Source organism: Trichosurus vulpecula, chromosome 7, assembly GCF_011100635.1.
Source record: "Trichosurus vulpecula isolate mTriVul1 chromosome 7, mTriVul1.pri, whole genome shotgun sequence".
Taxonomy (NCBI): Eukaryota; Metazoa; Chordata; class Mammalia; order Diprotodontia; family Phalangeridae; genus Trichosurus; species Trichosurus vulpecula.
Window position 1 is genome coordinate 148,425,468 of NC_050579.1, and position 27,451 is coordinate 148,452,918.

The following is a 27,451-nucleotide window of genomic DNA, read 5'->3' on the forward strand; positions in this document are numbered from 1 at the left end:
GTCACAGAGCAGCAAATTACAACTGGGCACTTTTCAGTTATATGAGCAATTGCATTATAGGTTATTCCACCCAAGTTCATTAATAGTTACACTGTCAATCTCAAAGGAATGTATTCTCAAGTGGAGGATGACAGATATGGTCGATCATCACTAGCTAACAGGCCTCAGGCAAGAGAATTTGTTGCTATATTTTTTCCTGACCCACAGAGAGACTCTTTATGCTAATAATTCTCAAGGTTTTGTTTTGTTTTTTAGAGGGCTAGGAACTCAAGTTTAATCAATCTTTTGAACAATAGCTCAAATTCAATGGACTCAAAACACTTCTTTGATAGTGAACAGGCCTGAAACTGATGCCAAAATTGGCACTCTATTTTTTTAGGGGCTTTAACGCTGCTTGTCTTGCAGACATAAAGAGTTCCTTGGTTTTTACTGAACGGGCACTACCAGCCTTATAAAATAGGCCTCATTATGGGGAAATGTGATTTATATTTCAGCAGTACACCAGTTTCACAAGCCACTGAGCTTGAGTTTTATCTTTCTTCTCTAGTGAAAGGAATATCAGGACCATTAGAAGAAATGTCAGCATATGAAATGTCAGCATAAACTTACTTAATTTTAGTGGCACATGTCATCCAAGTTTAAGTGACTGGAAAAATATGTCACATGTAAAGGTGCTCTTGTTATCCAGCATCAGTAAAACAGGGGAAAAAAGAGGAAAGCTGAATTTTTAGACTATTTGTGTATTCAGTCTTTCAGGTCTGAGGTTGAGATGCATTGTAGCAACAAAATAATGTTTCCTTTTCTCCCTAATTTCCCTTGGAATATCTCCAACAAACAATTAATCTTTTTAGATGAATAGAGTAAAGGTAAATAGTGAAGGAACAGCTGATGAAATTAAGTACATTTTGAGTCTTACATAAAGCCAGCCTAAATCCCAGTAAGTATATCTATTCAAGGCAGACAGAAGCATTGTTCTTTTGGAAGCAATAGTCTTGGAAACAAAGTGTATAATGACATCCTCCCCAGGGGCCTTTTACACTAAAGGGGGAAATATTTCTCTTATCTTGCTTTCTAGAGTCCACATGTGGTGGATGAGTAAAGAACTGTTAAAAGTAAAACCTGTGGTTATCTTGTGTAGGAATGGCCAAGTTTAGAACTGACAATTTGGAATAAAGGACCATCCCATCCCAACAGGAAAAAATAAAAGAGATGATACCCATCTTTCCTATGCTTAACTACCCACCCCCCCCCCAAAAAATCTTGTTATTAACTTTCACTCCTACCAATAAAAAGGAAAACACTGTCATCACTTGAGACTTATAAATTAACGAACTTCTTATGTTCCTGAAAATCAAGCTGAAAATAATTTGCACATTTTGCGATGGGAGCCAGTCAAATGTCCTTAAGTATAACAGCTAATGCTTGGGATTTTTTTTTCCTTAAAGATTTGGTTTATCTCTGGACTGGCTTGCAAAAATAACAAGCAATTAAGCCTTCCTTTCCTCCCAGATAATCATGCCAATGTGTCATTTGTGAAGACACAAAATCCATGTGTCTTTACATTTCAAATTAATTTTAATGTCTGGCATTACTTATCAACCAATCCCATTCCTTGATGTTCATATTAAGGGTCAAAGATCATGATACTGAATTTTTGTGTCTAAAGGAAATAGGAAATTGGGTTTGATTCTGTCATAGTTATATTACATGAAATCTTAGTCCTTTAATTACTGCCAGATCCCAATTAGTGCAAATACTGGATTCTGTTAAGTTGTTGTATTTATTTGAATTTGCACTGTATATTTCCACTAGGCTGATCCCAATTACCACCTTTTACAAAATTACAACTTCAAATAGTGTGAATCTAACCATATTCACCTACTTCATGGGATTCATCCTTTTCACTAATTGGGACCTATCTGTAAATGCAATTCCAGTGAAATACAAGTTTTTGAAGAGTGGGGGAAAAAAGTTGGACATCCTACATCCTATATGACATAATAAAGACAAGACTATAAAAACTGAGACAATAACCATCTGTTTATTTAGCAAAATAAACTTGAAGGAAAGCATTTCTTCCCTTATTAGAAACATAACCATCATATGTAATATTTTGCTTCTCATCTTCTTTGGTGTGGAAATCTACCTCTAAGTCACACAAATGACCTTTCCAATTGTTTATCCTTTTAGCTGTTAGCTTTCTCCCCCCATACAAAGGATAGCAGAATCAAACTTAACTTTCAGTCACAATTAAACTGCCTATCTTGATGGTGAATCAGGTAAGAGAATTCATCTCAAACTGCACTTGGAAGTTTGGGAAGTGTCTGTCAGATGTATGTGTGTGTGTTTCTGTGTATATATGAATGTGTAGATTTATACTACAAAAAAAATTTTTTTGCTCCCTGGGAGGAAAAATACTCTTAGTTTTTCATGGTACCATGGCACTCTCTCTTTTGCACATCTGAATATTAGCCCAAGACGCAAATATTTGTATTTACTTATTTGTGTGTATATTCCTACACATGTGTACATATAGAGTGTATATACATATACGTTTATGTATCATATCCCCTGTGGAATATGACCTAATTGAAAGCAGGGACTGTTTTGCTTTAATTTTTGTTTCCCCCGTGCATAGCTCAGTGCCATACACATCATTGGCACTTACTAATATTAGTTGAAGTGGGTGTGGTGGAAAGAGTGTTGGATTCAGAATCAGAAAACCTGAGTTTGAATCCCAGCTCTGCCACTAACTACCTATGTGACCTTGGACATGTCACTGTCTTCCTCTGGGCGTCAGTTTCTGCAAAAAGGAAGGGGTTTGGACTAAATGGCCTAGTCTAGGGTCTCTTCCAATGTGAAAGGTATGATTCAATAAAGTGACTTCATTAAAGCACTATTGAGACTACCTCCAGGGCAAAGAATTTTGCACTGCAACACAGATTGTGTTTCAAGATTTAAAAATTCTCTGGTAGTCATGGAACAATGTCTGAGCTGAACATCAAGTTCATGATTCAAACCCAACTCTAAAAATTAGTTCCCTCCCTCTTTTTTATGCCATGGTTAAGAAAAGTATGATAATTGCTTAATTCTGGATTTTCTGTTTCAGCTAAAAGTAATTGTGCTTTGATTATTGTCATTAGCAAAGTAAAACACTTTTCCCGATGCTAGGGGACCATCAAGTGAGCCTTTGTCTTTTCTGAAAGAAGTTGTGCATGGCCTAAGCCTTACTGTCTTTCTCCCTCTCTCTCTTTCTCTTCCCTCTTCCTGAAAAGATCCTTCTTTTTCTCCTGCTCTCAGATTTCCTGGAATGCATCTGAGAAGACTAAACCTACCAAAAAAATTAGCACCCTCTTAGGGATTTTTGAGTTTTGCATAGATTCTAGGGATCATAGAATGGCCAGGCAGTTCATAGTAGCATGGCTAGCATTGAGACTGGGAACAAGAAGAGTACAACCACAGTAAGATGCAGCTATCAACCAGAAGGATTGCATAGACACATCTTTGACCATGTAGGCTCTGGGCTCTCTGAAAGTAAGTCAGTTGCATTGCCAGCATGACAAAGAAAATAGCAATGTTCAGGATAAGGAAAAGCCTGGTATAGGAAGCAGATATTGAGGGGGCTCTACTTCGGGCAGTCGTCACCATCTGGGCCTGCCCAAACTGGCCTCTGAATGGTACCCCAATTTTATGTTTCACATAAGAGACATCAGCAAAATCTAAAAGGTCTTTCATTTCTTCATCTTCATCTATAGGCAATTCTTTCTGTGCCAGAATCTGAGCTTTCTGCCGGATCTTTTTCTCATTTACTTCAATCTGTGCAAAAATGTCAGGGACGGTATCAATGAATTTGTAGCGCCTGCCTGCCCTTCGGTTCTTCTTTGCCTTGCCTTGTAGCTGCTGCTTTCTCTGCTGCTGCTGTTGAGAGATTGCAAATATCCTATCAATGGCCTCCTCCGTCTGTCTCTTATCTGAAAATCTCAGCAGGCGTTCAGCAGTCTTTCGAAAGCTAGCTGTGTTACGGACACGGGACAGGATCTGCTTCTCCAGCTGCTGGAAAACTGGCTTGAAATGCTGAAGACTGTGTTCTACAATTCCGGCATAGTCCTTCACCTCAGACACAGGGGAGCTCTTAATAACAGCAGACTGATCAAACAGAATCTTTTGGCGATCTGCAATGACATGTGCAAAGGGCGTTTGTCCAGCAGCCTCACCTGTCCAAAGGTATACTGCATACGCATGGTCACTAGTGGCTATAAATACATCTAGTTGTTGAGAATCCCCATGGATGTTGAAGCTTTGAACATCTACAGAAGGTCCTATGAAAAGGTAGGCTACCCTGGTGATGGGACTCCGGAGGTGTGTGGTGACATTTACATAGTTTGTTCCATTGTATGGATATCCCCGAGGGTATGTCACTGAAGCAATGGTTGCTTTCTCACTATAGCCAGTATCATCCATCCAATACATTTTATATATACCATCTCTCTGCTTAATGGAAGCCCCGTGGACACCATCCACCACAGTCTCCTCAAAAGGGACATCCACATTGTGAAAAAAACTGGCTGCTGCCTCTAGAGGACTATCTTCTTCCAGGTGGATTTGGTCCACAAGGAGGAGGAGCTGAGGGTGTAAGAGAATTAGGTTCCTCTGCAAATTCTTCAGCCTTAGCTGAGGGTTGTAGGCCCCAACTCCTTCCCCTCGTATAAAAACCACTCCCTCCTTCTCCAGAGCAGCAACCACTCTCCCCTGACAGTGTGCAGCCAAGTCATGTTTATACTTGGACCACTTTGACGAACAGTCTTCTGTGACCTGACCCTCCCAGGGAGAGAAGCAGCTCTTTGATACACCTGGGGAAAACATTAGCACATTGTTGAAGAAGGTGTACTTTGGCCCATAGAGAGCCTCTGTGATGAAAGGCACGCCATTGGGAGCAAAGGTAAATGAGTTTTGGTCAGGATGCTCATGGCCAGCATTAAAATTTCTCCATCCTTTGATCCACTCTTTGTACTTGTTTCTATGGACAATGTCATAAATTGCACGTCCTCCAAGTTTTCCCGACTTGAAGGAAAGGAAAGGTCTATTGATCTCTGCAGGCAGGGCACTTCCATAAGTCACAACACCCCAGTCCTCAAAATAATGCAGCGTAGGGGTTCCATAATCTGGTGGAGGTACAGAACCCAAGCTGGCTTCATACCTATAAAAATGAATATTAAAAAAACCCATCAATTTCAAAGTCAAACTGATAACACATCAGAGCACATGCAACAAGTGGGAGAATAATATACAAATATAAACTAAGTATGCAATTATTTGGAAGAACAATATACAAACAAAACGTGCCCTGAACTGTCTTGGGCACAGCTCTAGGAACACCATGGTACAGTAAGCCATGACAGTATTTAGTGGAATACCATAGCAGTTGCAATCTAGTAGAGGCCCAGAATTCTTTGGGGATCCCATAACAATCCTAAGGCCATACAGGCAGCAAGAGAGTCAAACAAATCTCAACTTTTTTCTCAGAAACTTGAGAGCTGCTGGTACTAATACTGAACCCAGTCAGAGCTTCTGGGTCTGAGTATACTCCCTAGACCTTTAGTTACGGTTTGTAGTTTGGTGGAAATGCTAGGATAGGAACTATTAACACCTGAATTTTATAATGAATAATAGCATAATAAGGTCCCATCAGACTTCTGTCTTGTCTGATTTTTTTTCCTTTCTCAAAACTCAAAACAAAGGTGGAACTTGGGAAGAAAATGTATTGCTAAGTGGCCAAAGTGCACTACACAAAGATGAAATTTCAGGGAACTACTTAAACTTTTTAGACCTTCTGTATTTTCTTCTTTTTCTCCTTAGTCTGAATCTAAAGCCCCAGAGAAAGCAGCACGCTGAAGAAGAGCACTGCCTTGCAAATTAGGAGACCCACGTTATGGTCCCATATGGTCCCAGTTCTGCCCTTTATTACCTGTGTGACATTGGGCAAATCGTTGCATTTCTCTGGGCTTCAGTTTCCTTTTATATAAGATGAGGGGGTTGTCCTTAATGTCCTCCACTGTCCTTTCCAGCCCTTACCTTCTATGATCCATTTAAACTGCATGTAAATACTTTCAAGTTGTTACATAGCTGGGGGAAAAGCTTCTTAGGATCATAGATTTAAGTCTGGAAGGGGCTTTCAAAGCCATCTAGTTCCACTCTCTCATTTTACAAATGGAGGATATTGAGGCCTAGGGAAGTTAAATGACATGGTTACAGGGAGTAACGCACAGACCTGGAGCTCAAAACCAAGATCCTTTGACTCTAAATTTAGCTTTCCTTCCATGGCACCACATTGCGTTTTATGGGTTCACAAATACTTGCTGTCTTTTGCCCGGAGTACCTATGTATGGGTAGGCATGAATGAGCTTCATGTGATTTGTTGCCCCAGGAAAGAAGGCTGACACATATCATCAGCTGCTCTCATTTTTCCCTCTAAGCTGGAGCAGCTTTGGGTGGAGTTGGTTTTATGCTTATTTGATTCTGGACCCATCTGTTGTTTTGGGATTTCTGAGTTTCAAGACAACAAGAACTCAGTCTTTCCGTACATTTTGTCAAGCATCCAGGACACTGTGTATGCTGAATCAATGCAAATTCACAGCACCAGCCGACTAGCCAAAAATACTTTCTTCCATCTTCCTGTAAGTTTTTTATGCCACTGGAATTCATGTGTGCCAGTGGAGAGAAAATGGCTCATAGTTACCACTCCTCTATTTCCCCACATTTCCTCATTTCAAATCCTCCTTCATTAGACCTTACGGCTTTGGTAAATGGGAGACATTATCGAACAATTTAATATACTACCTATGGCTCAAAAATTTTCTTATAATTGCAAATTGACATTGAAAATGACCACCGACGTCTTTATTTTTCTCGTTAACGGCTTCATGTATTTGTGAAACTCGGACAAAACGAAAGAATAAAACCATGAGAAGCTCACTATCCAAATGATGGAAAAAGATGTAATGGGTTTAACGATTAAACCAATTCTTTGTACTTTCTAAAGTATTGGATGACAACAATGTACTTGGCAATCTATAAAACAGATGGTGATATAGTATTTCCCTGGAGGCTTAAAAGGTTATTGTCTGAAGTTAAGGCAAATCAGTGATGAATGGCTCTTATAGTAGGGTAACATCGTCGTATAGTTTTTTAACCCTAAACACACGCTTAGAAACAAGTTCTTCAGAGTTAGGAAATTCTCGTATTCCATTTGTCAGAACATGTTATTGCATGAATTTTGTGATATTATAGCAACACAGGTACCTCCAGCCCAAAGCTTGTTTTTTCCTTTTTGTACTCACATCGAAACTGACATAAATCATCAGAGCGTGCTTTGCTCTATGATAATGTGAACTAGGAGAGATCTCCTCCCTCAGAAGAGAGGAAAGCAAATTTGAAAGGGCTTTTAACACAAAAATTAGAACTATCTGAAGAGATGCCTCTTGGTTTTAAGATAGGGCGCTGTATGATATCGATCACGCTGATGCTGCGTGTGCTGCGAAATGTGGAGGTATCAGTAAGTTTTAGATCAGTTTTTTAATGTAGCTTGTATATTACATAAAAACATGGTTCCGGTGCCTTCCCTCTCTTATAATTACTTTCTGTTTTATTTATTCCTATAGCTTGCTTCGTACACAGTTGTTTGCCTGCTGTTTCCCCAACTTTCAGTATGGTGCCTGGCATATTGCAGGTACTTAATAAGTGTTTGTTGATTGACCGATCGATTGCCAAAATCATTTCTCTTTGAAGACAATTCAATGCATCATACCAGAGAAATTCAGTGTGCAAAGTACACCAGCGCTGCCCTTTGGATGCTGTTCCTGGACCTTCTATCACTCGGTTCTGTCGAATCTGATCTGCCAGCCAATTACCACTGCCATTACGCATGACAAATTTATCTAGAAACACCAGTTGGCTTTCTGGCCCATAAAACCAGTTGTAATTTGAGTCTGCAATTGCCACCGTTCTTTGAAAACCTGAAGGGGTGGGGAGGGAAAGATTGAAAGAATAAATCGATAAACATTAAATAAAGCTTATATAGAGAAAATAAATATTTCCTGCTGCATTTATGTGTTTAATTCTCTGGGAGCCACATTAATCTTAAAAAAGATTTATGAAATTACCTTTATGAAACATATCCACAGGTTCTATTTGTTGACATGGCTACATGAATGCTCTGTAAATATTTTGTTTATATAAAACCCAGGAACTAATCATTAGAAATTAAGAAATTAAGAGTTTGGATTTTTTTTAAACTGCTACCAACTCAATATACATATCCTTTGGCAATATGTTAACTGATGATTGTGCTTCTGTTTGCCTCTCTAAAGAAAGGATAACTAGCATATATGAAGTCAGATACAGGAAATGTGAATTTACCCAAGTTCTTTCATTTCTCTGTGCTTCACTTCCTCATCTGTAAATTGGGGGTAATAATATCTACCACACAGAGTTGTTGTGAGGCTTGAATGAGATAATGTATTGAAAAGTGGTGACAAACTTTAAAGTGCCATGTATATGTCAGTTATTGTCCTGTCACTAAAATTGACCAAAGCAAGGGATTTTGACATAGATCTTCTGCTGCACCTTGCAGGCACACCTTGCAATCACCCACTAAAATTATACTGTCACTAAACAGCTCAATTCTCATAAATGATAAGATGAAAGAACTGTGTGATAGACCTTCATCAAGCATTATATCTCTCAAAGATATGATCTTAAAAAACTATCTCCATGCAAAAATCGACCAGTCAACAACCAGAAACTAGAAGGAAGACCTATGCTCATTGGTATGTATTCTTTAGCGCTCTGTCCTTAATCCCATGGACCCTACTGCTAAATGCAGTTGGAATCTTTCCTTTGAGTTGCAAATCTATGCATTTCTAAGAGATTGGGAGAAGGAATGAAAAACAGAGTAGAATAGATTAAGGATTATATACACGTGCAAGAAAATGCGCCCATCAGTATAAGTGCTTGTTTTTCATATATATAAAAATTACCTAGGGTATAGAAAACCAGGATGGTATACACATAGAGAAGAAATGTTCTTCGTTAAATTTCTTTTCTTTTAACTTGCCTTTTAACCTTTTTTTAACCTTGCTGTCAAAGTTCATACTAATATTGTAATTTTGTACTTGTCATAAACACACACATCAACTTCAAAGACATCCTGTGCTTATGTATAAAATGCATTTATTCTTCAATGTACTACTTTTGCTTAAGGAAGACAAATATCCTGGATAAGTATGTGCCCATAACCCAAAGGCTTCATCCTTCCCCAGTATTTAAAGAATTTATGTTTTAATGGAGAAAAAAATCTAATTCTTTAGCTAACTTATTACCATTCCTAATCTTTCACCTCTTCTGTGAAACTCACCTGGAAGGACTGTTCTATACATGAATGCAAAGTGTTGTTTAAGCCAAGGGTGACTGAAGTGGTTGATATCAAAATGCCTCTGTACCAGGAACATGTACTGAAAGAGGGACCTGGTGGTGTAGCTGCCATAGGCGACTCCTTCATAGAGGGAGCCATCTGTGACTTCTCTGAGTAAGACCATAGACTTCTCCATGATGGCCAAAACTTGTTTGGTCCACAAATAGGCTTCCTGAAGATAACCTAAACCAGAAAAACACATGGCAATGATAATTAATTGGCAAAGAAAAATTTAACAACAACAGAAAACCATAGTTAAGATATTGAGAGAAAAAAATGACTGCTTCTGCTAAATGAGTTAAATGGACTAACCTATGCTATTTATATTTTGTAAATTTTTATGCCAACTGAGTCTAACAAAACACCTACTATATGACAGATTCTCTGTTTAGCACTAGAGATGCAAAGCAAAGTTCTAACACCATTCCCACAGCACTGCAAATATTCCTCATTGTTTTTTGAACTTCTGAGAATTTAAGTAGGATTTTATAATTTATAATAACAAATATTTATGAGGAATATTCAGGAAACTGAAACTTACTTGAAGATTTCTGTGGTTCTATTAGTGACAAGCAGGACCAAACTACCACTTGTTGGGCATGTTATAGTGAAGATTCCCCTTTCATGTGTGGATCATACTAGTTGTTTCCTGAAGTCCTTTCCAACTCTTAGAATATGTGATTCAGTTTGGGGACTTCTTTCACAATCCCTCTCTACCTTAACTGATAGCCAATATGAGCTGTTGTAGCTGAAATACGCTTACTGACTGGTGGCCAACCTGGTAAGAAATTTCTCTGAATTTAGGTTGGTCCTTTGGCTATAAACACACACTCTTTCGTCAGGCCCATACCTGAGTCAAGACATCACTTGTGTTGTCATTGGTCATCTTTAAAACAACAACAAACAACAACAACCTGAAGCCTTCCCAACTTAGCAGAATAAGTCAGAGCTTGTACTCCAATGCATAGCCTTCAAGAAACCAGGGTCATCAATACATGAGAATAGTAGTATTTCCACCAGTAAAATATGGTCATGAGCAGTATGTGACTTTATGCTTATGAGAAAATAGTTATATATTAAGCAGTTATTGCACTAAATTTCACTAAATTAGTAACAGCAACTGAAAATATCACCCCCACTTTTTTCTTTTACCATATCATACAGAAATCAATCATGTTGTTAGTTTTACAAGCTTAATGACATAATTCACTGGCATTGCCAGTGGACATGGAGAGGTATGTAGCTAGTGTAATAAGGATGCAACATATTATCAACAAAGAAACACTGTTAAAGTACATTATCAGAGCGATATATGACTGAAAAAGGAGAAAGACGTGTCATATAGAGTAAGAGAATTGATAGACAGATGGTATGTTTCACAGGCATCCAAGCAGTGTCAAGAGATCGAGATTTCCCCCAGCATACTGGGTGTACCTCAGAATCACACGCATGGAGGAGTTGCAATCTTCCCAGGTAGGGAGAGTATTTATATCGGAGGAGTCATGGACTCATAGACTTAGGTAGAAAGACATCAAAGTATTAAAGGAAGGACTATTATAATACAGAATCTAATTTTGGGTTCTTGAAATGGGATTCTATCTATCTTTTATATGAGCCTTCTGAAACCTGCTCTCTAATGCCAAGGTGTAGGCCAGACTATCTCTACCACAAACTCTGAGATGAAGTAATCCCTTTCCCCTCGAGGTTTAAGTGGATTATTCCCAGCAGATCAGTTGGTCCCTGCCTGTTGGTCAGAATCAGATCCATGATGGCTATTACCCTTTGCTGCTTTTTCTACTTTAGTGCAGAATGAAATTACCATTAAAGGCAAATTCCAATTTGGATAATGTAAGTTCCACACTCCTACAACATCATGTCTCTTGGACAGGTTTTGATTTGTGTACCAGTTACTCCTTCTTTCTAGGTGGTCTATTGTATATTCTAGCATTCTCAATTGAAGTCTTTCTGGGGTGTATATACAATGTTATTCTGTTCTTCTGTTGCTCTTCACTCAAATGTTTTTTCATCATACTTTATCACTTCTTGGATCTTCCCATATGAATGGATATATATGCATATGTATATGTATATATGCATACAGATACATACTTTCTTAACATACTCTATCACTTTTATCTGCTTTATTAATTTTGATTAATGTATATACCGACAGAGGAAAGGTGGCATAGGGGAAGAGAGTACCTCCCTCAGAGTCAGGCGAAAAGCCAGTTAGTGGCTGAAAGAAGGTTCAAGTTCCATCTCTGATACATGTAGTCTGTTTGACCCTGGGTAAGTCATATAATTCCTCAGCTCTACTTCCCCCATCCCCCCACACCTCCCCAGAGCATTGGGAGATTGCATAGATAGAGAGGGTTTTCTCCCTGAAAGTTTCTTATACTGATGAAATGCTATGTCTGGACATACACACATTCATATTCTAATTATGAGTTCCATTAGTCCAACCCTCAGTGATACCTCTGAAATTAAATTTGCCTTCTTGCATTAGGCTCTCTCTTTCACTTTATTATCCATCCTTAGTTCATTTGCATACAAACAATTGAAGCTATGGGTTTCACTGCTGGATCTCTTCTTGAATACTGTGAAGTCAGTACTGTTCGCTCCTGTGAAGTCAGTACTGTTCGCTCCTGTGAAGTCAGTACTGTTTTTCTTTTTACACTGTACCTACTATATTCTCCTTAGCATCTGGATTGGCACATTTATGTGGCTGGTTTCTTCCTCCTTTTTCAGTGTAAGATTTCAATGTGATCAGATTCATAGGACTCCCAGGAAATTGTATTTTTAACCAGCCTTTGTTAGGTGCCCTCTTTACTTGCCTAGTATATTTAAATGATGGCCTAGAAATCCAAATCCCTTTCTCAGAAATCATTGTCTCTTAACCAGTTGATCATTTCTGAAAATCTCATCTGTTTTTTCCACCTTCAAAAGGTAGCAGGGGTGAAAACATTACCTTCCTCTTTGGATAATGGTGGTAACAAACATGCCTTACTTAGGCTCCACATAGGCTACTGCCTCTTCTAGCAAAAATTTTCATGTATTATTATTTTAAAAATATATTTTCATATATAATAATTTCTAAGATTATAGTTAATTACCTTAGCTTGGTCAAATTTAGAATGTAAGATTCTCAAGAGTAGCAACTGTTTCATTCTTTGTAATTCTATTGCCTAGCAAAGAGTAGGTGGTTAATAAATGCTTGCTTGGGATGCATTCTATTCCTCAACGAGATTAGATGGACAGCCCAATCTTCCTAATGGAGATTTAGGACATATCCTACACTCCTGAGATTTGGGGAGGCCCTATTCTCAGAAGCAACACTTCTATACTCCATTATTTAGGCTGGGTCACTTGTACATTTAGCTCATCTCTTCCAGTTCATACTGATTCTCAATGGCTTTTTTTTTTGAGAGGGTGACAACTTCTGACCTTGTCTTCAGTTTCTCCTATTGCAGTAGGTACCACATTCAGTAACCATATTCAACATATTAGTATATTGTATGCCCTTTGCCCTGAAGAAGCTATTAATCTAGTAGGGGAGAGAGAAAAAGCACATATAAATCAAAACGCCCAAAAGAGTTATACTTGATAATTCTACATATAAGCATGTAGAGCTATATTTGCATTACATACTGATGGCAATTCAGCAAACAGTTTGCATTCCCTAAGCGATAGTAGAGCTAATCCACGAAAATGCCAGATTACAGATTTTTTTTAAAAGATTCAAAAGGCATTTTTTATGTCAAATCTACCCCTTTGTTTCTATTGAGGAGAAAAATAATGGTTTGAGAAGTGAAGTAACTTAGCTAAGGTTGCACAGTTTCTTAGTGCCAGAGTGAGGACTAAGAATAAGAATAATAGCTAGCATTTACACAGTGCTTTACTATGTGCCAGGTACTGTGTTAAGTGCTTAACAATTATCATCTCATTTGATCTTATATCAACCCTAGGAGGTAGGTTATCATCCCCATTTTATGGGAGAAGAAAGTGAGGCAGTTGTTGTGACTTGCCTAGGGTGACACAACTACTAAGTGTCTGAGGTTGGATTTGAAGTCAGGTCTTCCTGACTCCAGGGCCAGCACTCTACCCACTTTGCCACCCAGCTGCTCCCTAACCTAGCATTCCATTCCAGTGGTCTTTCTGCTATATCATGCTGCTCTTCTCATGCTGGACCTTGAAATTTATTATGTTTATCAAGAGACAGGAAAGGAAAGAGCAGCTCTTCCTATTTGTATTTTCCTGGGGTGAATATTAAAATTAATTTCCATTCCCAGGGCACATACTGTAGATAAGGAACAAAAAGGGAAGCTAGCCTGAGATAAAATGCTCAGTATGAATAATATCCTTGGGAGTATCCAAGATCTTAACACACTGATGTTTTTTCTAAGTATTCTTTGAATATTTTAAGAGTTTCATATGATTGTGACTTCTTCATTATTTTAATAATAAAAGATACAAAAAGAGAGTCATTTACAGAACTCCATAATGGATCTCAGGCACTGGACTTGTCATGAAGACCTAAGTCCAAATCTTGCCTCAGATGCTTACTAGATTTGTGGCCATGGGCAAGCCACTTACCCACTCTGGAACTTAATTTTCTCATCCATAAAAAGAGGTTGGATTCAATGGTCTTTAAGGCCCCTGACAATTCTAAATCTATGATCTTCTTGTTGGTTCAATGAGTTGTCCCTAGAACAAAAGGGAATGAAAGACTGACAGTCATGCTGTAAGCTTAGGTTATATGTCTACAAAGGAAAAATGAAGTGGTATGTTGATAATTATCTAGTGAGCCTGAGTAGTCTGGATAGCCAATTCAAATCACTTTTAAATGAACTTTTTAACCCCAGGCAGCTGTCTTCACTGCCAGAATTCGCTGGATAATTGCCAAATCTTCACTTTACTTTTTGTTCTGACTATGTAGCCTAAGGAAATCACAATAACACCACATTCAATAGATTAAAGTTAGTCTAATTAATGAAAAAAAAATGAAAAAAAATACAACTTTGAATTAGCTAGTACTTGTCCTATGATGACCCCAAGTCCTGAGCTTGGTTAGGATCTGAGTACGAACGTGTAATATAAAGAATACAGCAAGCAGTCAGAATCATTCCTGCTAAGGAAGTGGCAAATGGGATGGATGCAGACATCATCAATCTATTCCCTTATTTGAATTCACCACACACCTTGATTCATCAGAATCAGGCTTCCCGTCAACAGGGCCATACAATTGGTAGGCTGGTGATTGTGCAGGTATTGAAACCCCCATCCTCGACGGTATGATGTTTCATACATATATCCTGAGGCATTGGCAATCACTTCAAGAAACTTCTCCTGTTGGGTCTTGCTCAGGTAGTTGAACAGGAAGTCATAGGCGGTGGCAAAACCAACCAGAGAGTGAGCAAGGGGGACCTCATCCCAAGGAGCATCTTTCACGAGCCTGCAAAAGAGAAAGCAGTGTAATTGTAAATGGCCTAATTCACAAAAGACTTCACTTCTGGGGTATAAAGTTATAGAACTCATGGATCTAAATCAGTATTTTATGTAAAGTATTTAGGAACATGCAGCCAAATGAAACATCTTTTAAAAATGTGTTGAATATGAATATCTAATGTGATTATAGTGAACACTATCAGCCCTTGGACTTCTGGAAATAAAAAGGCTTCAAATAGGTTTTGTTTTTTTTTAAAGTGAATCAGTTTCTGGTGTATGCGTGTAGAGAACAGAACATACAGATGCTATTCAAAATTTCCTCTAATGTACCTTCTATAGGTTTGCACTTTTCCTCTTTGAGAGATGTCTTTTAGAAATTAAAGATTATTACGTTTACTCAGATGGTTTCTTTGTTAGATCATCCTATATGTGTCAAAGCTAAATGTGTGGCGGTGATTATAAGCATCATCAAAGCTAAATCTTTGTTGGATCATCCTATATGTGCCATACCTAAATCATCTGGCATTCAGAAAGTATGTATAAAGTATTTACTATGTGCCAGGCACTGTGCTGAGGATGAGGAATCCAAAAACTAAAGTGGAATGGTCCCTGTCTTCAATGAGCTTATGTTTTATTGGGGGACACACAATATGTACATAGAAAATTAATATAATAATATATACCAAGAAATTTTTGCAAAGAAAGTGGGGGAATCACAATGGGATTCTTGTAGAAGGTAGCTCTCAAACTTAGCTTTAACAGAAGCTAAGTTTGCTAAGAGGCAGAGGTGAGGAGGTCATTCTAGACATGGGGCCAGACAAGCTGTGCAAATGCTGGGAGATGGAACACAGAATGTCATGTGTGAGGAACTGTGAGGCCTTACCATCTGCCTGGCCAGATTGAGACGCAGTCAAGGTGGGGATTTGTTATGAAGGGTTTTTTCCTCCTCAGTTGAGGTAGGGGTGGAGGTGGGAGGAGGGATGCTGTAGTAAGAGGGAAATGTGATAAAGCTGCCAAAAGAAAAAAAAATTAGAAAAAGAAAAGAAAGAAAAGAGGGTCATTAAAACATGTTTTTTAAATGAAAAGAGAAGAGAAGGAAGGCTAGAAAGAAACTATAAGGAGACAGCTTTGAAAGTTACATGTTGAATTTATCATGTACTTAAAAAGAAAAGCAGCCTGTGTTTTATGGAGAGGCAGAATTTCAAGAACAATCCTTTCTTTATATGAAAGGATACATTCTATGTATGTGAAATTTTCATTTTGGTTCATGTTTGTTAAAATCAGATTTTTTTTTAATGGCCGGGCAGGGGGTCGGTGGGGGGGGAACTTTCCTTTATTCTATGCCCTCCAGGCCTTACATTCCATTTAGCCATTACACTCTCTAGACTCCCACAGGTGTTACCATATTATTTGTCCATCCACTCTGCATCTGAACCTTCTTTTTTGTGCTGTTTCTCCAAATTAGGATGTGAATTCCTTGGGAGCAGAGACTGTCTCAGTTTTTCACCAGTATCCCCAGCACTTAACACTTAGTAGGAACTTAAAGTTTTTGTTTTTCATTCATTCATTCAAGCTGGCCAGTTTGGCCAAAATACACTTTATGGAGAGTAATATTTAGTAAGCCTGAGGGTTTCAAATTCCTAATCTACCATTATGGCTAGATAGATACCACTTACTAATTTTCAACAATTGTGATCAAGAAGAGAGCAATGACTTTCTGCTGTTAGCGATCTACCAATTCTGATCAAGCTGTATTTATTTAGTATCATGGTCAATATTACTGGTTAATAGCTGAAAGGCTAGTACAGTAGTTAATTCAGAGCAGCAATTTCTGTAATCACTTTCCTTTATATAAATAGTTGTAAGCAACAAAGATCTTCAAAACCCATTCAGAAACATTTTAAAGTTTCCTTTCTGTGAAAATTTTGAGTTCTTAGGAATTGTATTTAACTTGGTCCCTCTAGCCTTTCCCTTCTTCCTCCCACAAGCACTTGAAGGATGCCTACTATATGCATAGCACCCTATGAAGAACTGTATAGGACCAAAAACGAGGGCAAAAGTGGACGTACAAGCAATTCTCTTCACTTTCTGCATGGGGTAGCTAGAGCACAGAACCTTAACTCAGGAATTTCCCACATGTCTATTCATATTGCCAATAGCTGGTTAGCACATCTGTGGGACCTTGGGGCTAACAAGACTAAGGTTTGTGAGTGGAATTACTGTATATATCAATGTTTCACTCTGTTTCTGTGGTCACAGTTGAACCAACCAACTCTACTTAGCTGTTTTTTCAGTGTTTGCCATTAGTCATAAGAGGGACTAGGCATAAGAGAATGATGCATTAATTCCAGCCTCTTGGAAAGAAACACTTTGGAGCTCACGCTTTACCATCAGTGGATAAGTAGCACCATCTTCAAAGCACCACAGCATTTAAGAGCACAGTTAGAATTCATCTGCCCTGAGGTTCTTAACTTAGGGTCCATGAATTTGCTTTTTAAAATAGTATGATAATTATATCCCAATAATTGGTTTCCTTTGAAATCCCATGTATTTTATTTTATGCATCAAGAACATTATTCTGAGGAAGGAGTCCTGAGGCTTCACCAGTTCCCCAAAGGGGTCCATGACACAAAAAAGATTAGGAAACCTTGATGCCCATATAGTGAGGTCCAGAGTGATAAAATGATTTGTCTAAGCTCCCTGATGGTAGAAGCAGTCTTATTTTTGTTTTTCTATCCTTGATGCCTAGCACAGTGCCTGGTACACAGTAAGGGCTTAATACATGTTTGTTCAATTTAATTGAGTCAAAACTGGAAACCAGGATACCTGATTCCCTATACAGTTAACTTTGCACTATACTGTGCTGCATTATATATAAATATATGAATATACACGTACATTCATACATAATGGACATAACATTACACATTTTATATGGAAAATAATATATAAAGAAGGCATGTTATATAGAATATTTCATATCTGCATTTATGTTTGACCACCTCTCTCTGTCTCTCTCCATATGCCATGCTTATGCATATGTGTACATACACACTCATTTATGCATAATGAAGATAGATTGAACTTTGTCAATCCACTAAATGCACACTTACTTTTGACTAACCAAAATACTTATTTTAGTACTTCTACTGTAAACTATTTAAAAGTGGGGCAGCTAGGTGGCTCAGTGAATAGTGCACTGGCCCTGGAGTCAGAAGGACCTGAGTTCAAGTCTGGCCTCAGATACTTGACACACTTACTAGCTGTGTGACCTTGGGCAAGTCACTTAACCCCAATTGCTCTGCCTTCTCCCCTCAAAATAAAAAGAAAAAGTGATATCACAATTATATAGGTCACTATAAAAATATTATTATATGAAATTGGGCTTTATAACCACATTGCTTCTAAGCCCCCACTAATGACAGAAACTTTTTGCAATACAATCAATTGACAATATAACAGAAAAATCTGGACAATTCCATTGTTTGTTGTGCTGGGATCTTGTCAGCGCTACTGTTTATAATTGATATAATTATAGGTTCTCAATTAATAATAAGCATTTTAAAAGTACATATGAGCTCTCTGCAAACAATATCATATACACCTTCAAACTGGACATCAGCATGTAAAAGGCTGAAGATAAAACTGTTATATTGTCAAGACGTTGCTCGTCATTCAATTGTACCTGACTCTACATTGGTAAAGACGCTGGTGTGATTTGTCATTTCTTTCTCCACCATGACCCCATTTTACATATGAGGAACTGAGGCAAATAGGGGTTAAATGACTTCCCCAAGGTCACACTACTGGTAAGTGTCTGAGGCCAGATTTGAACTCAGATCTCCCTGACTTCAAGCTTGGTGCTCTATTCACTGCACCATCTTGCTGACCCTGATGGTCAGGATACCAAAGCAATAATTTTGCTCCTAGCTCATTCAAAGCATCACAGGATTTAGGATTGGAAGTTTTCTTAAACATCATGTAGTTTAACTCCCTTTTATTACGGAAGAGGAAATTCAGGCCAAGTAGGTTAAGTGACTTCCTCCTGGCCATACATGTATTATGGTGGAACAGTGGAAGAGGTGCCCGGCAGATTTGCCGTCAGAGGGTCTGAGTGTTAAAGCTTGTTTCTGCCTCTGACATTTTTGGTAAGTCACTTCCCCATCTATAAAATGAAGGGGTTGGACTAGAGGACATTTAAGATTCCTTATAGGGGCAGGTAGGTGGCACAGTGAGTAGAGCACCGGCACTGGAGTCAGGAGGACCTGAGTTCAAATTTGACCTCAGACACTTGACACTCTTACTAGCTGTGTGACCTTGGGCAAGTTACTTAATCCCAACTGCCTTCCTGTCTCCCCTGCAAAAACAAAAAACAAACAAAAAGATCCCTTATCACTCTAAATCTATGATCCCAAGTTGCAGAGCTGAAATTTGAGCCCATGTCTTCTGATCTTAAGTTCTTCATGAGCTGATGGTGGAAACCACAGGCTATATGATCACCTATCTCACAAAACATTTTAGGAGAATGAATTTAAAGTGGAAGATGAAATGCAAGACCTCAGATACAGTAAAAAGCTCGGTTTCCTTCAGATAACATCAGGTATAAAATTAATATAGTAGATAAAGTTATTCAAGTTTTGAAACTTAAGGTCTAATAGCAGTTGTTTCTATGACCACATGAAAGGTATACAGATGTATCAAACATGAGGCCTGGCAGCAATCTCCTGAATGAGGCCTGAACCAGAATAAAAATATAATTGGGAAATACTTAACAAAATAAGCAAAAATATAATAGAATACAGTTAATATTAATGTTTTCTAAATCAGTATGTAGCCCACAATATTTAACAAAAATAAATAAAAATATCGTAGAATGGAGGTAATGATAATATGTGGTTTTCTAAGTCAATATGCAGGTCATGTGATTTAGTGGCCTCATTTTCAATTTGAGTTTGACACCACTGGTGTAGTAGAGAAAGAGCTGGATTTGGAGGCAGGAAGATCTGGGTTCAAATTCCACTTCTGACATATATTGACTATGTGACCCTGAATAAATCACTTAATCTCTCAAAGCAGCTCTCTAAAGTTCAAAGATGCAGAGAAGGTGCAAACCTGAATTGGTGGAGGATGTTCCACACCAGGGAATTCCCTATACTAATGATATCATAGATCAGTCCCTACCTTTCCATGACTATAAAATTCAAATTAAGTCCACTTTGTGGAAAGAAAATTGAGAAATAACAACTATATCATGGCAATAAAGTCTCCTAAGTTTCAGGGATAAGTACAAAAATTTGGGTCCAAATTACTTTTAGCTACTGTCGTAAGTTCCTGTCAACCCTATTTTGGTACCAGTTTATTTAAACGAATAGAACATTCCCATCATGATCACAAATAGAAAACTTTTAATATCTCAGGATAAGACAGGAGAAGCCTTCTGTGGTTGAAAACTGGCAGCATTGTTTATAAGATGTAAATCAAGGATCTGGTGTTGATACTCTCCTTAGCAATTTCATTGGTGCCAATTTATATGAGGAGTGATAAAACTGTGTTTTTTTAAAATGAAAAGTATTCATTATTTTTAACCAATATAAAAAGCTTGTAGAAGGCTAATTAGACATGAAAGGCTTAATTAATGATAGAATCAGAAAGGTTTTCTACAGGCTAAGTTTACAAATGTGTGCACTTTAATTAATTGAATTCCCTAAGTAATTAATAAGTACTTATAGTGTGCCAGACACTGTGCTAAGTGCTAGAGAGACAAAGAGAAAAATAGAATATTTCATATCCATAAGGAAGTTTCAAGGATTTTTCTTAACTTTGACAGATAGCAAAGCCTTGGGTTAAATGGGCTGAGGGAGATTGAGGGGAAAGGGGAATATGCATATTCAAAAACAATAAAAAAAAATAAAATGTGCTATTTCAGAAGAAAATGAAATAGTCATTCAAAACTGAAGGGAAATAAGCCAATTGCAATTATTTGTAAAAAAAATGTAAATTACTTAAAGACAAACATATCTGAAAAATCAACGAATCAGCACGTTCTTGAAAGAAAAAAATATATTAATTTCAACAAATGTTTATTTAGCACCTACTATGTACACAGAGCTGAATTCAGGAAGGCAGAAAGTTTATATAGACCAAAGTCCTTGTCCCCATAGGGCTTTCTATCTAGAAGGAAGAACATATTAAATAGTAAATTCATAAGAGAATTGCTATATGAAAGGCTATATGAGGTCCAAGGGCAGCCAGATGGTACAGTGGATGGAGTGCAGGGCCTTTAGACAAGAAGACTCATCTTCTTGAGTTCAAATCTGGCTTCAGACATTTATTAGCTGTGTGACCCTAGGCAAGTCACTTAACCCTTTTCGCCTCAGTTTACTTATCTGTAAAATGAGCTGGAGAAGGAAATAGCAAACTACTCCAGCATCTTTGCCAAGAAAACCCCAAATGGGGTCACAAAGTGTCAGACACAAATGAAATAACTAAACAAAAAAATGTGAGGTCCAAAGGGAAGGTCATTACTGATAGGAGGTAGCATTTGAGGTGGGCTTTATAAAAGAAAGGTAGGGAAAAGGTAGGTGTAGGGCATAGCAAAATTCAAGGCATAGAGATGGGTGAGTATAATGTGTGTCTAGAAGTTGAAAGCCCTGGTACTAGATGGGCAGGAAAAGGCTACCTGAGGATAGGTTTGTAGAGACCAGAACATAATCTATGCAGGGGTGGTTGATGCTTCTAAGTTAAGCATGGTGCTACCATGGTTAAAGGATGCTACAATGAACCTCTCATCCTATCACTACATTGCTGTGGTCTTGGCTTAGAGTCAGTTCCTCTAAGGGGAAACACTTGTACAATTTCCCAACCTTATCTCAGGATTTTTGCAGTCCTTGCCAAATAAACAAGGCAGCTGAGTTCTAGAGACCAAATCATTTGCTATCCACTGCAGTATCTACTTACAAGTTGAAACTGCTACTGTAGCAGTTAGAAGTTAGAAAGTTTGGTTGAAAGTGATACTTCGGAGTTTTTATTGACCTGGCTACACATCAATATATAGTGGGAAAAAAGATTCCTCAGACAGTGAACTCTAATGGTATAACAGAAAGAATGCTGGATTTGGAGTCACAAAAACACAAATTCAAATTTCAGCTCTACCTACTCAATGATTTCTCTAGGTCCAAGATTCCTCATCTGTAAAAATAAGGGGACTAAGCTAGATGGCCTCTAAGATTCTTTTTAGCTCTACACTGGTGATGTTATACTAAGATCCAAGACATAGAAAAATGCCCAAAGTCTGTGGAATGGTATCTGTGCAAAGAAGAGAAAAGTATAAAGTTCCCTACTCTAACAATAACTTAACAACGAACAAAATCGACAGTTTTTTTTTAAAGCAGGCCTTGTGTTGTGATCTATACCTTATACATGGTGTTCCATTCGTGAACCACACTCTCTAGCCAAATTGGTTTATTCATCGTTACTCAAACATACCATCTGCATTTATGCTTCAATATTTTTGATCATGACATTCTATTTGCCTGCAAAGCATTAACCTCCACCTCTACCTCCTGAAATCCTACCCGTGCTTCAAGGTCTATCGCAAATGTGATCTCCCCCATGAAGACTTCATTGATTATCCCACTGTGAAATCATAGTGTGCTGGGATAACAGATTTCAAGCTGGAAGGAGCCTGAGGAATCATTGAGTCCGACCCCTTCATTTTATAGATGAGGAATTGAGGTACAGATCATACAGGTAGTAGGTGGAGACAGTTAAGAAACCAGTTGAACCTAGATCCTCCAACTTCAACATCTAGTACTTCAAAAAAAATTGTACCACTGTATAAACTCCAAAACACCTGCTTTATGCCCTTTAAACAAAAATCACAATTATAACATTTATACAGTACTTTAAGGCTTGGAAAATACTTTAAAATTTTATCTTGTTTCATCCTCACAATAATCCTGGGAAGTAGTTGCTATTATCATTTTTCCCATTTTATAGATGATAGAACAGAATCGGACAAGGTTAAATGACTTTCTCAGGGTCACACAGCCAGCGAGTGTCTTGAGGCTGGATTTGAACTTAGCTCTTCCTGACTGGAAGCCCAGCATTCTACGTACTGCACTATATAGAACAGATTACCTACTACATAATTAGAATTAGCTGATAGCCAGAGAGTAGAAAATTTATTTCATGAGGTTTTCAGTTGTATATCTCCAAAGTTCCCAAATTCAAAACCCGCTCTGACATCACTACTTGTTATCTCATGTAGGATGCATATTTTCATGCATTAGCAATGTAGTTGGCTGACTTTCCAAAACAGAACATATATTTGCCAATTGTCTACAAAATGGAGGAAGGGCACTGCTCATTCTATTCAATCAGTTTCAACCTCCCTTTCTATTTTAGCATTTAGTTACAGTGCTGCATATAAGTACATTCAGCAATTATGCATTTCCCTCCAAACAAATACAAACAAAATTTTACTACTCCTGCAAAATATCAGATGAAATGTAAATATTACCAGTAATAACTATTGATGGGAAGCTAGGTGGTGCAGTGGATAAAGTCCTGGGCCTGGAATCCAGAAGGCATCTCTTCCTGAGTTCAAATTTGGCCTCAGACACTTACTAGCTGAGTGTCACTTAACTTCATTTGCCTCAGTTTCCTCATCTGTAAAATGAACTGGAGAACGAAATGACAAACTACTCTAGTATCTTTTCGAAGAAAACCCCAAATTGTCATGAAGGGTCTGACATAACTGAAAAAAAACTTCTGAAACAATAATAACTATTGAATATTGGGCAAAAAGATGGTGTAGGCAGGGCAGCAGATATGTTTGGCTTCTCTTTTCATTGCATGTTTCACATCCCTGCTTTTGACTTTAAATGATTATGACTAAGGCAACCCAAGGGTGGGCTATAGAAGATTAATAGTGCGGCAGAATGAGGCCTCAACTTGTTTTACGATTTGCTCAAGGAGAAATATATAAAAGGCCATCTTTCACACACGGTGAGCCTATGTTCACTGATGGATCAGGGCTTTGCTTTTCTTTCTCATTTTATAGATACGAAGATGGGTTATCCGGGGTTAAATGCCTCAAAATAAAAAAAAAATCCATGTATGTTGTAAGTGTTCTTCTAATCCAGACTGGCTCAAAGACAGTTCTGAAGGCCCATTAGATGAAAGAACTAACTATGGAAGGGTAATTTTTTTTTCATTTTAAGCAGAATTCTATCTGTATGAAAAATGAGCTAATCCAAACAGCAAATCTTATTGACCTAATGTGAATGAAATGCAGAGTTGCAGTTTTAAAAGGGCAAAGGGCATAACTATGTCATTAATCCAATGTTTCACTTATTTGACATGAAGCTCTATGACCCAAGTAAACTTGAGTTGACACAGTAGCTGATGGATATTCAGTACCTACCCAAGCATATCCTATTGGAATAGAATCATACTGCATTTAGACCCATAATCCTTTTTGGCTGAAGAAATGCATTTCTGGCTACTCTCCAAGTAGAAAAAAAAGAAGGAGCTGCTAAGAAAAGTGATTGAAATATACTCAACTTTGATAACAAGTAGCTGTTTCATTGTAATGGCAAAGTTCCAAGGTCTAGGGTTAAGAACAGGCTTGCATTTCATATTCTGACTATGAAACCAGAGAGGGTCATTGGAATAAAGAATTGTTGAGGTTTGACTGGTCTGGGTATGAAAAACTGAAATCTCACTACTGCTCACGAATGCTTATGCTAAAATAAACTTTTCAAAAATAATGGAGCATCTTCTGAGCTTAAAATGCTAAACAAACCTCAAGTGCCTTAGATCTATCTTTAGTGCTTTTGTTTCATAGCTATTCCCCTCCTCTACATCACTGATTTCTGAAAACTTTAATAATTGAGAAATATCATTTCAAATAGCTTAATATAAAGCCTTGCAACAAAGTGTAAAGACATGAGGTCTGTTTGAAAGTTTTCTCCTCTCTGTTCCTTGGTTCTCCTGGGGTGACATAACTCTTCAGCGAAATCTAGAAGTGAGGTACCTTGCCTGATAACGTACAAACTTTACAATTCATAGAGTAAATGAATATGTAAGTGCCCTTCCCTATGGCTTCTTCCAGGTGACTGTGGAGCCTTGGACCACTTACAAAAATGACTCATCGGGAGGTTCCTAGAGGATTTGGAAAAATACTTGGGAATAACCTGATCTGGTGGCACAGAATGGTGCAAAAAAAAGATAGAATGGGTTGAGTACTAATCTTAGAGTCTGGAGGATCTGAGTTCCAATTCTACCTCAAATACTTACTAGATGAGTGGCTCTGGGCAAATCACCTAACCTCTCCTCAATTCAGTTTCTTCAACTGTAAAATGGGGATAATAGTAGCACCTTCCTCACAGGGTTGTTGGGAATAATAAATGAAATAACATGGATAAAGTGCTACATAAATTAATACTCAAACATGTAGAACAGACCTACTAAAGCAGAGACTCTCACACACATGCAAAATGCAGTTCTCTACTATGCTTGGTGAACACTGCTGAGGTAGCAAAATCAGCTGCTCACCACTAAAGCTCTTCCATTCTGTCAGAAAAGTTTGTCTGTTCTTACAACTCAGATAGCTAGGGCTCCCAGAGATTGAAATGCTACTAATAATATTAATTATTATTAAATTACATGTTATATATATATATATAAAATATTACATATTGCTATATGATACATATTATATATAGTTATATATTATTAAATAATAATAAGCTATTATCCTTTCCTAAATTAAAAACATATTTTTTATACTCCATCAGAACAACAACAACAAAAAGAAAGAACACTTTGAGATGAGATAAGTATTACTGAGTCAAGAATGACTGGGAGATTTGAGGGAGCTAGGGAGCATTTTTGGTGGTTTGGAACCCTCCCTGTCTTCTGATTTAGGCTTAGCTAACTATGGACTGATGCCAAGTAGAATACTTAGGCGATGATTTCCAGTTCACTTAAAAAATGAAATTAAGAACCATGCCTTTTTAAATGTAAAGAAAGGCCAAAACTTTGTGCAGATTCCCCTTGCAGAAACTCTGCCTCTCTCAGAGTCTTTAGCTAAAGCTCTAAAGTTCAAGTCTCTCAGGTAAAATCAAAGCAAGATTAGATGCAAGTTTTATAAGGTTTTACTTTTCAACTGAGCTATTCTAAGTCTATTCTCTAAAAAACATTATTCTCCTATGATGTGGAAGCAGTTGGATAGGACAGCAGAGAAAAAATTTTAAATAGCAACTGAATGGTGGAAAATGTAGGGAAGGGATGGGAACTATTTTGTTTTGGTTTGGTATTCTCCACCACCCCCACCCCCCCACCACCTGGAACATCATAGGCTTAATACATGAGTCCTGAATTGAGCTGAATTTGGGGAGGGTACCACTCACTCAACAGAAATTAATTTAATTTGTTGATCAACTAAGTTCAGAATGTTGGTTCACAGGTTCTTGCCAGGTAACATCATCATTTGACTTTGCAGAATTTGAACCCCATAACCTTTCTTCTGTTGTTATTAGCATTAATAGGATTGGAAAAGACTTGTAGAAGATCACACAGCATATTAATAGCAGAGCTCATACCTTTTGACTCCCACTTTATATGTACTTTCTATTACACCCTGCTGCCTCTACTTTTGAGTATATTTTCATTATATTGGGAAACCACTGGTTTTTTTTCCCACTGAAATATATCTGACTTTATAATGGAAGTTAAGGGGAAAATAGGATCTGCTATGGCACAATGGAAAGATCATTACTTTGTTTTTCTTAGACCATTGAAATGTTGATAATCATCAACTAAGGGGATTTGGAATCAAAGAATCGAGAACTTTGAGTCTGGCCTCAGTCACTTACTAACTATGTGTCAAAATCATTTGAGTTCTCTGGGTATGTTTCCTATTTGCAAAATGAAATTCCTTTCCATTAAAAAAAATGAATACATATGTTCAATAGAGTGGCTTTTAGTTCTGGGAAAAAACAAGATTTGCCCACATGATATTCTCCTTTTGGATGACCTTTTATTGAATGATGAATAATTTTGGCTAATGTTTTAGGATGTGATTCAAGGATACCCTCCTAGCCTCAATGAATTACTGACATCTCTCCTTTTCTTATTTTTCATTATTTCCTCTTGTAACAATCCTTGGATCAAATCTTGTCTTCATTGTTACATCTTTCTATTTTTTATATAACTGAAAAACATTTTCTATTTCTGGTCTTAAAAGTACTTTATTCCTGGGCAGGAAATTTCTCTGATGACCATAGATTATTGTTTTAAATTCCCTCGGTTTAAGAGGAAGTATCTGAAAATAAAGCATGGCTAGACAAAAAAAGTAATGGCAAGTCACTGGGCTTGAGAAAAGTTCACTAACGAGGATAATTTGAAAATTACTCTGAAAATCAGTAAGTAAATATGTTCAGAAAAGAGAAGATTCTGAACTGCGGTATTTTCTCAGGAGAAAGTTAAGCCAGATCTTATAGTAAAATAGCCATGATAATATATAAATGA

The 27,451-nt window shown here is 37.6% G+C and overlaps 1 protein-coding gene across 3 annotated transcripts in view; it reads right to left on the reverse strand.

The window, feature by feature from the left end:
* Positions 1 to 2,022: 2,022 nt before the first annotated feature.
* The window catches only part of DSE (dermatan sulfate epimerase), a 93,724-nt gene continuing 68,295 nt past the window's right edge, over positions 2,023 to 27,451 (reverse strand). For 2 of the 3 annotated variants that reach the window (XM_036768619.1, XM_036768620.1), the window contains 4 exons: positions 14,668 to 14,921; positions 9,413 to 9,652; positions 7,805 to 8,012; positions 2,023 to 5,197 (listed from right to left, as the gene is read on the reverse strand). In XM_036768619.1, the coding sequence (XP_036624514.1) occupies positions 3,424 to 5,197; positions 7,805 to 8,012; positions 9,413 to 9,652; positions 14,668 to 14,921 (2,476 nt within the window). In that variant the 3' untranslated portion in view covers positions 2,023 to 3,423. Of the gene's footprint in view, positions 5,198 to 7,804; positions 8,013 to 9,412; positions 9,653 to 14,667; positions 14,922 to 27,451 lie in introns of those variants that run through there. The other variant, XM_036768621.1, reaches the window with a different exon arrangement.